General features: G+C 39.8%; 1 protein-coding gene across 2 annotated transcripts in view; it reads left to right on the forward strand.

Moving 5' to 3' along the window:
• Positions 1 to 1,077: 1,077 nt before the first annotated feature.
• Positions 1,078 to 17,227, forward strand: part of LOC102368918 (nuclear factor of activated T-cells, cytoplasmic 1-like) — a 71,402-nt gene continuing 55,252 nt past the window's right edge. Inside the window, exons 1-2 of one of the 2 annotated variants that reach the window (XM_025194467.1) lie at positions 1,078 to 7,884; positions 9,169 to 9,301. In XM_025194467.1, the coding sequence (XP_025050252.1) occupies positions 7,849 to 7,884; positions 9,169 to 9,301 (169 nt within the window). In that variant the 5' untranslated portion in view covers positions 1,078 to 7,848. The remainder of the gene's footprint in view (positions 7,885 to 9,168; positions 9,302 to 17,227) is intronic. The other variant, XM_006037986.3, reaches the window with a different exon arrangement.

Consider the following 17,227-nt stretch of genomic DNA (forward strand, 5'->3'; position numbering starts at 1 on the left):
CCCATAGACAACTCCCAAGTGGGAGGCCTGAATGCTCAGGAGCTCATGGTGATGCTGTCAGGCGTGATGGAGTGAAGGAAATAAATCATTCTTAGAAGGAAAGTTTGGGAGTCAATTTTGGTGGTGGTAAGTTTAAAATAACTACAACACCTGCATTAGAAGAGTTTGAGAGACAAGTTGAGATTCTAGATTAACCAAGGGAAATGGGTCAAAACTGTTTCACATGGCTTCAATTGGAAAGTCAATTGGTTATACCTGGACAACCCCTTAGAGATTACAGGGGAGGGCAAAGTTAAAGACAGAGGAGTTGCACAGATATGAATGAAGACACAATTAGTATGAAGAGTCATTATTGCTGTTGATGCTATGTAGGAAGGAATGTACTGGCTTGAAGTTCATATCCCAGAAACAGCCTGCAAGAGTTATAGTTCAGGGAAAAAGGTACAGTCTTATACATAAGCTGTTCTTCCTAGAGTAGTAGCTCACAATATTGCTGTGTACCCCTTTGTTATGGATTTTTTTAAAGTAAGAATTTATGTTACTACAACTACACTGTAACCTCTCCAGTAATCTAAGAGAAGGGATTGGCAACATCTGGCCTGTGGAGTTTGGCAGTGTTCAGTGGAAGGGGTCTTGGTATCAGGAGCTTCACCCACACTGCACCACGGATGGGCGGTAGGGAGAAGTGGCAGCTGGGTCCAAGTGCCAGCTTACATTAAACCTAAATTGGGTCATTCTAGCCTGGCACCAGAAAACACTGCCAACTTCTGACCTACAAAATATTGTAGAGTAGTTTTTTTTCTTTTTCTTCCATTTCCTCTATTTATATTTCCCCTTTTTTCCTTTCTTCTGCTTTCCTCTCACATTCCCTTGAGTAGTGTGCCACATACTCCTGAAAAACACTGTCCCCAAGCCACTGAGAGATAATAAATCTAAAATTCCATATTTACCATCAGATTTCAGAACTTCATTTTAATTATCAGAGCCATAAAATACACAAGCCTTGAAAAAGTTTATTCAAATCAAAATAATCAAATAGTTTTCTAGAAATCATGTAATAAAATTAGATTTGTCCTATAGGCAGTGCAAAATGCTTTGCACTCAATACTTTCTACCACAGGTTGTGATCCAGGGGCATCTCAATTTTTCCTTAGCTAGCTTAAGAAATCTTAATGGAGCCTGAGTTTACAGGTGGGTACCTGGATACTCCACAGCACATATAAAGTGTAGGTTCTTATCTGATTTTTATTACAAGGTTTTGACACTGTTTCTTATGGTTTTCAATTAAATTTGAACAGCATTTTGAAAGCAAAAAGTATACCAGCATTTATGTTACAGATAGACATAAAGACATGGTTGTATAAAACTCAGTTCAAAGCTGTGAAAATATGTAGGAGGAAGAACATACACATACTCTGCATCTGCATTGCAAAAGTTTGAATAAGACCAATCCCACCCCTGAAGCCTAGTTTCAGCATTATAAAAATAATTATAAGCCAAGTATGTACAAACTTCTAGGGCTAGAGTTGAATTTAGCATCCAAAAGTGCAGATACTTATTAAAAAAAAAACCCTTTCTTTCTTTGCCCCGAACAAAGCCATTCTTCTGGAAGGTGACAACAGGTTGGGAGAGTTTCAATTGAGAAGAAGCAATGGAATATTTAGCCTGAGAAGCTAAATGACTGTAGGAATCCTTTTAGGGGATTTAAAAAAAAAAAGGCAATAGGACAGAATAGCTGCCTGGCATTTTCTGTGGAAGAAAGGAGGGAAAACAGGAGAGTGGGAATCATATGCCTGAGTGTCCTTTGACAAAAGGAGTGAGAAGAGCAAATGGGCAGACAAAATGATCAGAAAAGGGAATCAGAATGGTTACAAGGAAGGCCGGACACTAAGCATGTAATGGAAACTCAGCTTCAACAGCTGAGTGGGCAAGTTGGGTAGCAGAGGGAGGCAAAGTCAGCCAATGAGGCATTAGAGCAGAGTGCAAGCCTGTTGCAGGAACAGGAACTACCAAAAAACAAAGGAGACAGGTAGTTTGAGGTGGACCTGGGTGGGAGGTGCTGCTAGGGTCAGGAGAAGAATAGTTTGCAAGGTGGGGGTGGAGCCATGCTCATCTGTCTCCAAGCAAATCCTACATTATTTGATTTACATAGATGCCAGGAGTTCCATTTGCTAACCTTGCCATTCAGCCCCTCCTAGTGGAGATCCAGACCATTAACCTAAATTAGATCAGGTACTATTGAATATGTTGACAAAAAAGGTCCTGACTATATAGGCTGCAAATATTTGTTCTGAGCTCCTGTGCAGTTCTAAATAACTCACCCCCCTCCCTTTGACTCATCTAGAGACAAATTACTTAGCCAATGTTGTCGATACTATTCTTTCACATTCGCTAGAGCACATCCCACTATAAAGCTCTTTAAAAATTTAAACTGATACACAATCCGTGTAAAGGGATCAACTTCAGCCACAAGTTATTGAGCTGATTAGCATTCATTTATGTATAACGGAATAATTCTGTTCACCTGAGGAATCAGAGAAGAGTTCTGTGGCCAGTTATACATTTTTTCAGTACTGAGTTGGAGCAAAGAGTACTGTCTTCTGAATCACTTGTTTTCTTGAGAGATTTCCTGCCCAAGTGCAGACCTGGCCCAACCTGCTTAGAATGTGAAAACTGATGGTATCTCAACAAGAGGCTGAATGACTGCAGGTCTGAATCCATTCCTTCCTCCTGAAAACAAACCAATCCTTTCCTTAAGGACATAATCACAGATCCATCATCTCTCTGTCAAAGTAGTGACATAAACATACTTCTTAAGGAATAAAGAATTAGAACATAAATCTAAAACATGTGAATTCTATATCGCTGAAGACTTTGAATGCATGTTAGCTTACTTGACTTAGTAACCCAGTTACTCAGAAAACTGTCTCAGTTTGTTCCCTCATTGTGCATATGCTGCTCTGAATCTCCTATATTTTAAGATAAACTGTGATTTTCAGACTTCGCTATTTGGAAATATCTTGCAACAAGTTAATCAAATAAGGGGTTCCTTTTGAAAAATGTGTGCTGCACTTTTGTTTGAAAACATTAACATTAATATATGGCCCAGTTTACCAGTTCAGCCAAATTCTGTCTCAGGCCAAACTGGAAGAGGGCAACATGTCCAAGATATGTTAGTAGTGAAGTCCTAAATAATACCTGCTCATCTTTGTGTCTTTGAGTTATAATGTACCTGTTGAGGAAGTTGGAGTATTTTTAACCTATTTAAAGAAAGCAAATTAATTAAACTCTCCTATCACATCTGTTTCACAGAAGTGAGATTTAAGTGATTGCCAGGAACAGCTGTTGACTTTCTGGGTCTTAGTTCTTTTTTGATTTTTTTACCTTGTTCTTCCTTTTAATTTTTGTGTACTTGTAAAACTGTAATGCAAGCTAAGCTACCAGTTTGAGTTGCATAAACCTGTAGGCTACTCAGCGATACTTCTTTGATGTGTGGAAATGCAATCCTAGAAACCTCTAAAAAGTAAGTCCTCACACACACCACCAGGTCAGAAGACAGGAACATTTATTTGAAAATCCTCTAAGATAAAAGGAATCAAAACTCATGGCAGAGGTGATATCTTTTATTAAACCAACTAGATATTTGCAAAAAAAATTCTTTATTTGCAAGCTTTCAGGCACAGGCACCCTTCATTGGCATAGGAGATTGTAAAGATTGTAAAAGTTCTCCTAGGTAGAAATGAAAATTCATATTTCACAGGAGAGCAAAAGGTATGGTAAAGTTTCCTTTGTGGAACAGTTCGTTTTGTGCAGATTAGGCTCAGAGAAAAGTTGGAAAAATCTTTTACCTGGATACCTGTCTCTAATCTGTTTCCTACATCCTTAAGAAGAAAAAAAAATCAAGCTTAACAATCCACAATAATATATGCGAATAACTTGCGTTTATGCAAGTATTTCTCAATGCTGCTTCTGTGTTAAAACAGGCCTACAGTGCCTTTTTCATGTGGAAATCTCTGTAGTTGGGTGTGGTGGGGAAGCCGTTTCTGTGACTCATACTGCAGGGAATTCCCTAATGAATTAGAATATTTTTACTTCTGGACTTGAGCACAGTTTCCTTTAACTCTGCCGTGAGCATTTGATAAGAGTGAACTACAAAGACCCATTCACCGTTAAGCTGTTCTGTTTTAGAAATGTGTTTTTATATTTTGAAAAGTTCAAAATCCACCCATACTGATGAAATAGGTGTGTGCTTTTTTCATCCTTACTAACTCCAGGTGTTTAACATTTTGGACTGAAAAAATGATAAAGCAGAACCTGACAAATTGCACTCAGAATAAAAAATGCTGTGAATAAGGGGACATCCCAGTTATCAATCTTTAAATGTCAGACTTCCTGACAAAATCCTGTCTCTGTTGAAAACAACACTGATCATCACCTGTCACTGAAAACAAACACAACACTGAGTATAGGCAGACCTCTCCCTTATAACATCCCAGGGTGAAATCCTGGCCCCACTGGAATCAGTGGCAAACCTCACACTGATTTCAATAGAGCAAGGATTTCAACCCCAGTGATTTCAATGGGATTCTCCCCTTATGTTCTATATTGAAGCAACAGAAGCAAAACAGAATCAAAACAAAATAAAAAATAAAAACCTGATGTACTTCTTCCCTAATTAGAAAGAAAAGCAAAATGTCAGCTTCAGAGAGGGGTGCAACATAAATCTGTTTTTTCAATATACCAGAAGAAAATGTTAGTAAACACTCTGACTGATGTCAAGCACTTGATCTGGAGAGGGGATTTATTATTATTATTATTATTTTGTAAAAGCAAATAAAAAAAATCAACTATCCCTTGGGAATGTTTTCTTTCCCTTCCTCCCTCCCTCTCTCTCCCTTTCTCCTTTCCTCTCTCTCTCTCTCTCTCTCTCACTCATATAACAACTGCCCATTTGGGTACGGTAATTTCAGAGAGTAAACTTTAACGGGAATGCCTAAAATGTGTCTGCTTCAGCTTTGTGTTATGTCTGTAATTTGAATTATTTGCATTTTGGAAAGGTATAAATTGCTCTGGTGTACTTTTGTTGGCTCTTTGCCAGGCAGGGAGTTGCCTTGGGCTCTGAGTCAACCAGGCTAATGCAGATGTGGCAGACTTACAATGGAAACTTTTGTGGTTTATCGGCCCTCACTCCTCAGGCACATTCTGACAAGGGATGGTGTCCCGCATACTTGGTAGGATTCTGGGCATATGTGGCACGAGAAGAAAAATACTTTTCTCCAACGTAGGCAGATTTTCTCAATGCTTTGAGCCCCCACAAATTGTTCCATTCCCTTTTTTTTTTAGTTTTTTTTTTTTTTTAATTTCAGCTGAACTATATAAACCTGCAAAACATGTTTACTGTAAGAGGTTGACGTAGTGGTCTAAGGTTTCCCTCCTGGAGTTGGTCCCAGTCCGTGGGCGTTGAGATTTCCCTCTTGGTTCACCAGACGTAATATGAGGAATTGTCTACTTTTTTTTTTGTCTCTGCTTCGTAACAACTTCTCCTCCTTATGTTTTTGTTAAATGAAATGTCACTAACTGTTAATGAGTCGTCTGTTCCCTTCCCCCCCTCATTTAAGCAGCAATGGTCTGGACATTCTCAAGAGGCTTTCTTACTGGAGCAAAAACTATTGCTCATATTAGCTTCTAGTTGATACCCAAAGACTAAACACAGCTCTGGATTATTTTTTTCATAATAGTTTAGATTAGAACATTTAAAAAGTTTCTGATCAAACTCACTCTTTGTCATCATAAAAATGTCAAAAGCTCATAAAGGTAAGAGCTGCCTAAGGTAATTGAAAGATTAGCTTATAGATAAAATCACTTATATTTTCTAAAAATATTGGCAGGTAATTCTGAATCAGGTCATTCATCTTGCAAGGTGGAAATTAAACATAAACCCCCCCCCTGAAGTTCTGGTAATCCATTTACAAAGGCAAATTGAACACATACTAACTACTGGTCTGGAATTCTCTAGGTAAAAAACATCTCTAATGCAGAAGTTCCTGAGCAGACTATAACTTTGAAAAATGTGTAGTGCTTTGAAATTTGTGATAGCTTCAGGATCAAGCTTACTTGGACTTTAGTTTCACATTATTTCTTTTCTTTTTTTGAGAAAAGAAGAGTCCCAGCTGGTGGGATTGTGGTCAGAATTTTTTATGAACAATTTTGGAAAAGTATCTGGTGGATGAATTGTGAAGTGATCTTCAGGACTCTCGAGCAGTCAGCTTTAATTCTGGCAATTCTAAAAGACACTGTTGGAGAGATTTTGAATACTAGTGCGACTGACTCTTCTCCCTCCCTACTCCTGCAATACCTATTGCAGAGATTCTTTTTCTAGTTTATTTTTACTTGGTAGTATGATTTAAAACATAGAAAGAAATGAAGGGTGTACATTAATTATTTCTTACAGAGAAGAATGCCAAATTAGTTATGGTAGAAGAGTTTTGATATTCACATTGTTTGTCTTTCTCTTGGTTAAAAAGAAATGATTTTAGACTTAAAAATGATCACCAAAACCTAGTTCCACACCAGCATTCCTTTCACAGCAGGACTGCTGTACACAAAAATATTATTTACAGGCATTTCTAATAAATCAGACAGTTCTAAATGTGTCACCTCCATCCTGGCCATGAAAGTGAAGAGAGAAGAAAAAGTGTATTCACTGGTACCTTGCACAGAGGCTTTTTTTTTTAAATATGCAAACATCTCTGTGGTAAAGTTCAAAATAACTAATATTTGCATTTGTATATCCCAATGCTACAATAAATATACAAAAGAGATGACATCAAGTTTAATTTTCCCATTCACTCCAATGACGTCTGAGGATGGCGGGACTCCTTAAACCGCAAGTGTCCCTGCTGCGAAACTCAGACAGCTATGCGCCTGTGGCTACTTATACATGTTTTAGCTTCTCTAAGCTCACAATATGAAAACCTTACATTTTATCTTTTTTTTTCATTTCCCTGCTGCTGAGTTTTGAAACCCTGGGGGAGAAAGAACCTTCATTGGCCATTTGTTTCATTGTCAGTGGCATTTGTCAATCCATTTATTTCTCAAAAGAAAACCCCAGAAACTCATGGTGTAAAATTAATTTCATTTGAACATGCTGAATTAAGAGAACGGGAGCAGTTGCAGCTCCATCGTTCTATGGTATGGACCGCAGACATACTAGAGCTAGGTCCTTAGTTGCCACTGTCTTCATTGTGGTGATGTAACCCACAAAACTGCTTTTCCCTTTTGATCCAGTCAGCAGAAATATAATCAACTCATTTAAGCTGCACATTTCAAGATGGAACATTTACATTCCAGGACAAATATAATTTGAGATCTTTCCTAACTAACACTGCTCCTTTTTAATATTTCTATTTAGCTCTCATTGTATTTATTATAGATTAAAAGAACTCAAAACACTTTACACAAGAAGGTAAATAGCAATACCTCCCTTTTAATGGTAGGAAAACAAAGGCACAGAATGGTGATATGGTATCCCTAAGCTAGTACTGGATTGTTTTCAATCGAAATCTGTTTACTATTTTCCCAGTGCCTTCTCCACTGACCCATGTTCCCTTCCTTATAAACAAATTAAATGAGATTGCCTGGCTTCCAGCAAGTTATTTATATGATTTCTTGCTTGGGCAGAGCATGAACAACTCAACCACAGAGCTATCTTCTATGTTTTCTTCCTGCCACTATCCAAAGAGACTTTTGTAACTTCTTTCCAACACTGGGCACAGGTTTGAAGAAGGGAAAATTAAAGGAGAGAACTAGATATTTTTTTTTCTCCTAGATGGTCACCATGTGTGGGAAATGGAAGCCAAAACTGACAAAGAAATGTGTAAGCCAGTAAGTATGCCTAAATATTTTAACTTCAAAGTAAAGAAAAATGCTACATTTCTCTAGCACTCTTTTCCTGCAGAGAGCTTTCAAAGACAGTCTTCTTCCCCTGAAATAGACAAGGTTGGAAGCCCTTTTTTGAAGGGAATGGGGCAATTTCATTGCACCAAGGTTAACATTTTTGTGTTCACATTTGAGGCCCTTCACGAATCTCAGCTCCTGCCAGCTTGAACACTATTGTGTCTGACCTTCCCAGTTCCATCAATGAAAAGAGCCATGTCTTTCCCTTCATTAGCAATTCACACAAATGTCCCTAGGCTGTCTTCCAGGGCTCGCCCTTATATAGGCAAGTCCCTCCCTTGAACTTATTCCTGAAGCTATTACATTTTCTTCTGTTAAATCTTGGCTTAAGATCCACCTTGACATCCCTGAATAGGAAATGAAAGAAATGCTGAATACTGCTGAAAATCAGGCTTTTTTTTTTTCAAGAATCTAACCAAACACTGACTTCGGGTACATGGGTTTAAATATTTTGTCTGGGGAGCAAGTGAAGGACCTAGCAATGCCATGCTCAGGATGGTGAAAACAAAAAGCTAGATGACTGATGTGGAAAGGAAAAGAATTAGTTGAGTGCTAAGGAGAGATGTTTAAGTTGTCCATAATGTAGAGTACCTTGGCATATACCAGGTTTTTGGCACTGGGAACAATACACCACTATCAGTCAGAATTATACTTGTACACTGACACATTACCAGTCCTTGCTAAAATCCCAACCCTGCATTTCATCCCTTGAAAGCCAGTCCACCTGAGATAGTTGTAGGCATCCTTGCCAAACTGTTCATCCCATGGTACCTGTATTAGGACATTAGAGCAGCACAGACATTTAGAATGTAGTGCTTTCTCAGCCACCCTCTTCTAACAAATATCACCCAGTAGTGTGCAACCTGAGTCTCACCACCCTGAAAATAACCCCTGAAGTATAAGGCCAGAGCAATTAATATTTACAAACCCCATAGCTTTGGTACAGCTTTGCTTATCCTGTGTTCAAGCTTCTGACTGCAACAAACTCATGGGTGAAGAAAAACAAATTTAGAACGAGCTGCAGGGACCTCTAACCAAAAAGATCACAAAAGGAAATCTAAGCTACAGGCTTTCCTATCAGTGGGTATGCCATGACAATATTCCTCTTTGGGAGCTCAGTAGTGAAATTTGCAAATGTTGATGCACACATATAAATGTGCAGTAAATCTGTCATAGCTATGTACTGATTTTCTCATGTGTCTGTTTTGATAGAATTCATTGGTTGTGGAGATCCCACCTTTCCGAAATCAGAGGATAACCAGTCCTGTTCAGGTCAATTTCTATGTCTGCAATGGAAAGCGAAAGAGAAGCCAGTACCAGCTTTTCACCTATCTTCCTGCTAATGGTAAAAATATATTTCACAATTCAGGAGTTGAAAACTAAAGATCATGTTCTTTGTTAAAAAGATGCAAGACAGAATGTAACTGAATTCCATAGTACACTGTTTAGGGCTGTAAGTGATGCTACATGATGAAAATGTAAACTGCGCTATCTTTTAATCTACTTCTTGCAGAAAAGGCCCTCTACGTAAATTATATTTTTTGGTGATTTCTGCTCTCTGGATTGTTGGGGAAAACATTACATTACATGTGAAGTGTGAAACCTGTGACTACAGGGGGACTCTGGATTGTGCCAGTGTTTATACCTGATCTATCTGTAGAAGAAGTCTTTTGGTGTATTATGAGCAAGAGTGAAGTCTTTATAGCAAAAAGCAACATTTAATGCACCTGCAAGTGCACATGCACATATACACAAATATGTTTTTAAACTGATGAAGTGCCCCTCAAGCCTCTTAGGATGCTTCTGTCTGACTTTCCAATCCCAGTGGTGGGGGTATGACTGAGATGTAGGCAGTCAGGGCTTGACCCTAGAGGGTCACAATCCAGAGAGTCAGAAACAGACAATGTCAAGGAAGCAAGAGTGGTATCTAGTAAGGGGGATCAAGAGCAGGCAGGTAAGGAAGCAGAGGTCTGTAAGGGACTGGGATGTAGGCAATCACCCTGGGTAGAACCATGAGCCACAGGAGAATCTCAAATAGGAGACAGGAATCCAGTCTGAAGCCACCAGCCTTTTCAACTTTGCATGGAGCTGGAATCAAAGCAGGGTACAACAAAAACTAAGTAAAATTTGCATTATGTTAAATGGCTTTAAAAAACTGCAAATATTATAAATGAAATTCTATGAAATACAAATTCTTAATGTCACATAAATCTAGGATAAAGGTAGTCCAGGTTTTTACCATGCTTTTAATTTAAATAAATCATAATACATTAATGGAGAACTTGATAGAAGCAACCTGGTTTTTAAACTTTCTAAGGGCCCTGTGAAGTGGGTTGACCCATGTTTGAGTGAACCAGCCTAATTATGCATATCATCTCTGCAGCATATAACCCCATGTATATTGAAAGATTGTGCAGATCTTTAGGATGAAAAAGGGAACAGTAATTAGTCTCTGATTTTTATTATTATTACCTTCAGCACCACAATATTTTGTTATAACAGCCAAAGAATAATGTCTCTCCACCCATTATGCTTACACAGACATTTCAAATTCATGTCTGTTAACAGTTAGTTTTACTACAGTGTTTTTCTTCAAGCAACAGTACCCCTTTCTTCTTCATCTATGTGGACCTGATTTACTTACTCTCTATACTTCATGAAATAACTTGCACCAGTGCTAAGTGGGTGTATAATACCATCGTTATGATTTGATAACACTCTGTGTTCACTTTGCACTTTCACTTTGTGAATAACTCCACAAATTATAGGTGATGGAGAATCAACCCATTCTTTATTTTTAAAAATTTGCCACATATAATAATGTCCTATTTTTTTAAACATTGAGGGCACTTTTACACATGCTCAGAGGGGGAGGGGGCAGGTACTTTAATTAGACTGGCTCTCAGAGCAGTCTAATTAAAGCGCCACAGTGTCTCATGTATTAGCTCCCCACACTTCAAAATGTCAGTAGGGGTACTTGAACTAAAGTTCATTGAATAAGCTTTCGTTCAAGCAGCCCCACCACCATTTTGAAACACGGAGAGGCAGAAGCATACACAAGACGCGGAGGCTGGCTGGAGAGCTGTATTAATAGCTACATGCTCAATTAATAGAGTTTGCTTCAACATGCAGTAATTACAGCACATTGGAGCAGCCCCGCAGCACATGTACAGGCATCTTGAGAGCCTACTTCTCTGTTCTGCCATGCTGGTTTTGTGCCTGTGTAATTCCATTAACTTCAATACAGCCTTAGTGGATAGGTGTTAATGTTAAGGGTTACACTGGGTTAAGATAGTGAAGAACTAGATGATAATATAAAATATGGGTCTCCTTAATCTAGTTTTCCATTCCATTGCACCCATTTTACATAATTTTAAGCAAGCATACTGTTTTCCTTGTGTATTCTCTTATGTTTATGGAAGTGATGAGGACAAATATATTTTTGTAATCATTTGAAATGATTCAAAGTATTATAAGGATTGTGTGTATTGCATAAATTGAAGTTTTGTATTCATGTTATATGTGGTTATTTCCATTATGCCTTTACACCTGACAATAATCATACTTATTCAAGAATCTGACTCTCAGTTTATAACTGAATTCAGACATTTAAAATGCTACATTTTTAGCAAGCTTTTTTAGGCTGCACTGGTTTATCTAACTTCTTTCACAAGCTTCTCATAGCTTGCCAAGATATTGAAAACCAAAGTTGTGCTCATCAAGAAAACATTATGAGCCAGCAACCACTGTATGATCTAGGTAAAAAGTTTTAAAGGTTTTCAGCAGTATTTTGGTCCATTTAACACCCCTTGATTTGTTCAAACAAGTCCCACCAAATATAGAGGCTTTAGGTTTAAAACAAGCAAATGTCAAAGTAATCATCAAGTATTAGACATGGCTTTACACAAATCAGATAGTGTGTCATATGCTCTCTCTGGTTTTGTGCTTTATAAGTCAAAATGCTAACATTTCATAGCTTTCCACAATTTTACTTATTTCTGAGCACTAGAGATGCCTAAAGAACTACATGATATGTTACGCAAATGAGCATTCCCGGAGCAGTAGCATAACTAGGACAAGGAGAACAGCGCACCTCACTAAGCGTGTATCTGCGGGGAGAGAATGGAGGGAGTGGAATGGTGTTCCCCACTCCCACCCTGGGTAACCTTGTGGCCCCATGCCCAATATGTATGCGAGGAGTGGGGAGGGAGCAAACAAGACACCATCTCACAGGGAGCCTGGGCATGGGGCTGCTACCACTGAAGTGGAGTTGATGCTGCTATGACAGTGGCAGCAGCAGCAATACCCTGTAAAGAAAAGCCTTCCCTTTCCATCATCTACATCCATGTGTCCATCCCTCTCTTCCTCCAACCTGTCTATAGTGGTAGGCATCATCTTCTCTCCCCCCTGACCTAGGCCCTCAATAAACTGCCTATGCCTTTGTCCCAGAGCAAGGTACCTCATATGAACTAGAGTCTAATTCAGGAGTGGGCAATTATTTGGGCTCATGGGCCACATAGGGAGTTTTGGTAAACTGTTGCAGGCCGGGTCAGCACTCACCCCCCAGCCCTGCACAACAGCTCACCAAAACTCCTTAAGTGTCTCCATCCCATCTGCCTGGCTGCACACCCTGCCTGCATGGTCCCAGTCAGTCTGCATGGAGACCCCAGGACTGCAGGGTGCTGACAGCATGGGGCTGGGGCCTGGGGCAGAGCCTGATCTGCTTCTCGCATGCCTCTGCCCACACAACTGGCGCCTGTTGCAGGGGTGTGCGGGCAGCAGATCTCAGCTCTGCTCCATGCTTGGCCAGGATGGGGTTGTGGATGGGGTACAGCATCCAGAAGCAGGACAGGCAGGTGGGGCTGGGATCATGGGGCCAGAGCCCCATGCTGTCACCACCCTACAGTCCCAGCTCCAGCCCCGCCCACCCGTCCCACTCCTAAACACTGCTCCCCACCCATGGCCCCATCCCGGCCGAGCACAGAGGAGAGCCAAAACAAGTCTAGCTGCTGCGCCACCCCAGCCCAGCTGTATGCCTCATAGCAGCAGGATTGGCTGCATGTGCCATGGCCCAGGCTGTCCTCTGCACCTAGACTGGACAGTACCGAGGGACCCACAGTGGTCCGGACAAATAACTTGGCAGGCCAGAACCTGCCTGGGGCTGAATTTTGCCCACCCCAGTCTAACATCAGTGTGGAGTGAGCTACTAGGTTGTGTACATTCTGAGATAAGGAATTATGACACACACGTACTGACTACAGGGTCACTTTAGTTCCTACTATAGTTCTAGGGCCTCCTTAATGCGGTGGGGAGAACAGCTAGCAGATCCAGGTAGTAATATATTCATCCCATCTCCAGTGAATGGTATAACTTTGCAGCATGCAGTCAGACCAACCTATACAACAGAACTTCTGCTTCTGTGGCAGTCAGATAGATTCTTTAGCTGTGGAGACATGACATAACATTCCCCTTGATTTGTAAATTCAAACACTTGTAGGATAGCTTACCCAATGAGCCATTGAACTGCCTTGCACACATGGAAAATGATTTTTAAAGGACTTTAGAAAGGTGGTGAGGCAGCAAGGAGGCAAAGTTCTGCTTTTGAAAAGAGATGGGCCTACACTAAAACTGGTTCAGAAGAGACTAAAATCCTGAAGATTCAAAATCCAGCACTGGCCTTGTATTTTGCATCTTGGATCTACCTCTTCTAAATATGAACTGTTTCCAGATTTCACTTTGTTGTTCTCAGATATAAATTATAGCAATGTTGATCTTTTCCTAATGACATTTTGTTTAAGTACTACTACAATAATATGCAGCACTGAGCTATTATACATCAGTTTTAACTTAACTCTGCGGGCTTTAGGCTCTTGAGGCTATTCACTGAACATATCTGTCACCTGGAATCTAAGTAATTTCCTTAACCTTTTGGTGTAGATTAGTCCACACACAGCTTGTGTGGTAAGACCTAATGCATTTTTCATTACTACACTCCAGTAGCATACCACAACTCCTATCCAGTGTCAAAACACCGCAACCAGGAAACCTATGTAAAGCAAGATAGGAATACCCTTGAATTTTCCATCTTAAAAAAAAATAACCTTCACTCTAGCTGTTTTTTCACAGTTGCTCCATAGCCTTTATTAGTATGCAACAGAATGATGTTTATGTAAAAACATTAGCCAACCCTGCATTTGCATGGGAACATTGTTAATAAGTCCACTAAATATTTGTTTTCCATGTTTATCTAAGATTGGATATAGTTTTGTTTATGTGAGTTAATTGTACCATTAGCACAAATATTTCTGTTAAGAATAATCATCTAAAATTAATGGTCATAATCTGTAGATTTTGGGGAATTAGTTAATCTGGAAGAGATTATAAAGCATGTGGAGCCATTAAAAATGTATGCTACAGTTACAAATCTATTCAGGCTGTGCATGCTTCAGTTAAGAAGGTCTAGCAAAGACTAGTTCTCTCTGTCAGAGGCAAGGTTTTAAAGTTGTCTAGTTTGATGTAATTTCAGCAAGAGTGGAGAAGATTTTAAGAAATGCATTAAATATGAAGTTTAAATCTAAGTTTGTTCGCATTTCTTTTCAACAAATACAATACATTGAAAATGAAGGAAGCCTTCCTAGGATTTTCTCTCTTACTACAAGCAGCTTAGTGATGTCTGTGATCAGTGTATCATCTGCTGAATGTTGCCCTAAAAGCTGGTGAACAGAAAAATATATTGCTCAAGCATCCTCTTCTTATTTAATTTTGGATATGTAACATTTCTTAATAAACCAAGGGAAATGATCAATGACTGTATGCAGTGCTCCAGGAAAGCTTACTGAGGTGAGGAAATGTTAGAGATTTCAAACTGCCTCTGACAATAAGATCTGGAACATAAAATACAAGAAATTCTAATCTCTGATCACTAAAGTTAATTGCACCAAAGCTTAATTAGCCTGAATTTTACTCTCAGACACGCATAGAAAACTATGTTGACTTCAGTGAAATTATGTCAGTGTAGATGAGATCACTGGTTGGTTTTAAAATCATTATATACACTTTTTGATGTATTAAATATAAGGAACATTGGCAATTACACAGGGCATTATCATTTTGAACATCTGAGCATATCACTTCTAGCACAGGGAATACAACTGTCACTACCTAGTAAGGACAGAGACCTTCAGAAATTTGTAAGATAAATTTTGTGAGCCAGATTCTTGCCTAGATCCATTAACTTCTGTGATCTTCTGTTTTCTTTGCCCCAATTAAACTATTTTAAGATATAAGATGCAAATATTTGGTGTGTGTTCAGAGATTTTTTTAAGGAAGAATTTTGTGTTCAATAGATTAAATTAACTGAAAAGAAAAAAGGGTGGTGTGCCTCTTGCATCTTTCAGTGACACTGCTCCTCTTAGGCTGTTATATCTAATTAATTATTCAGAAAGAGTGCTGATCCATATAAGCGTTAACCCTAGTACTTTTATTACTAGGATTTTGATATGCAGAGTGATCCTTATTTAAAAATGTAATGTGCTGGCTGCATTTTGAGACATTTGCTTCTATATATGTGGGGCCTGACTTTGAAAACAGGGCCAGATTTTCAAGTGTTTAGCACTCACAAAATTGGACCAAACTTTTCTAAAGAGCTCTGCTTTCTTTAAGCTACCTAAATAAGCATTCAGTGCATGGAGCTCTTTTGCGAAATTGGTGCCTAAAAGGGACATTAATTCTTTTGCCACTCTCACTCTACTAAGGGGAGCCAAACCATCCTGAAAACCTGGCCTTTGGTTACTAGATGCATCTTATTCTGTTGGGCCACTGCACTATGAAAGTGATGAAAGTTCTTAGTTTGCTTATGAAAAGGGTGAGCAGTGCCTACTGCTCGGTTTTTGTGAGCATCCTACTTACTTCCTGCCCTTGGTCTAAAATTATCTCTTGACTATGCCCCAGACGAGTACAATCAGCAGTTTTCTAGTGATTACATTTAGCAGCCCCGCCTCTGTTTCGCCTCACCTCTTCCACCCGCAGCTCACTTTCTAAGTTAAATGCTACATTGGTCACATTTAGCTGAAAGCAATAAAATGAGGATGTGAAGCATGTGAGACGGAGTACAGCTTCAGCTGATAGTGAGACAGAGCACAGCTTCAACTGATAGTCCCCTGACACGCTGCAGCTTGGAACTTTTGTTGAACTTTCATATTTAACCTTTCTACGACTGCAAAATGATCATAGGCTTGCAGGGACAACACAGGCCAAATCCTGTGGCCAGGTTATAAAAGTCTCATAAAACCTACCAGGATATGTAATTTAATCATTGTAAAGGTTGTTAAAAGGAGTTATTCTGCTGTGAATTTGCAATACAAGATGGGTGAAAGTGCTAGGAATGGGAGAATGGAGTTGGGTTTATGTAGAACAATGTGATATGATTGACAAGCAAGGGGTGTTGTAGAACCTGGCTTGCAGAGGCCATTAGGAAAGCTGCTGACTGACACAGACAGCACTCATGACAAGCAGGCAGCTAAACCAAAGGCAGAAAGAGAAAGTAACAGCTGTTACTCCTGCCACACAAAAGACCCTCATAGAGACTCATACAGATAGTTCACCACCTACTCAGTGTTGGCAACTGCAGCACTCACCAGGCGGTTTACCAGTTGAACCGGGGGGGCGGGTGGACGACCAACCCGCCTTGCGGACAGGCCGGGGATGAAAGGGACACTGACTCAGTTGGAAGATAGTAAAATTGAACTTAACGTTTACTTACAGTAAGATTCCAACAGTGGTTACACAACAAAACGACAGTGGTGAAGCAGTAGTTAAAGATGACAGGTAGGAGATAGCAATTGCTTTTTCCGATGTACGTGCGGATGGGGAGCTCACTGTTCGGTGAAATAATAGCCAGGGTGTGACTATTCGTATGCATATGACTATTCGTATGACTATTCGTCCATGGGGACACAGATTCCTGGACAGGGTGATCAGTCCTATCCGAGGGCTTGTGTGGAACCTGGGACCCTGCGCTTTAGCGCGCTGTCCCTTTTATAAACTCTTCAGCCAATCAGAGGAGGCTGCTGATTTACAGTTAAGAGAGTGTGTCTGCTGGCCAGGCAGGCACGCTTCTCCCGCAGCTCCTGATTTGGTAAGGCTGTCTGATCAGGAGCTGGTCAGCCTCATGATCATGAGCTCTTCACACGCTGAACATGACCCGCTCTTGTGTTCTGCATTGGTCTGGCATATGGGCTGAGCGTTTGGTCACCTTTTGTACTCAGACATG

This window comes from Alligator sinensis, unplaced genomic scaffold (assembly GCF_000455745.1).
Source record: "Alligator sinensis unplaced genomic scaffold, ASM45574v1 scaffold252_1, whole genome shotgun sequence".
NCBI classification, from domain to species: domain Eukaryota; kingdom Metazoa; phylum Chordata; order Crocodylia; family Alligatoridae; genus Alligator; species Alligator sinensis.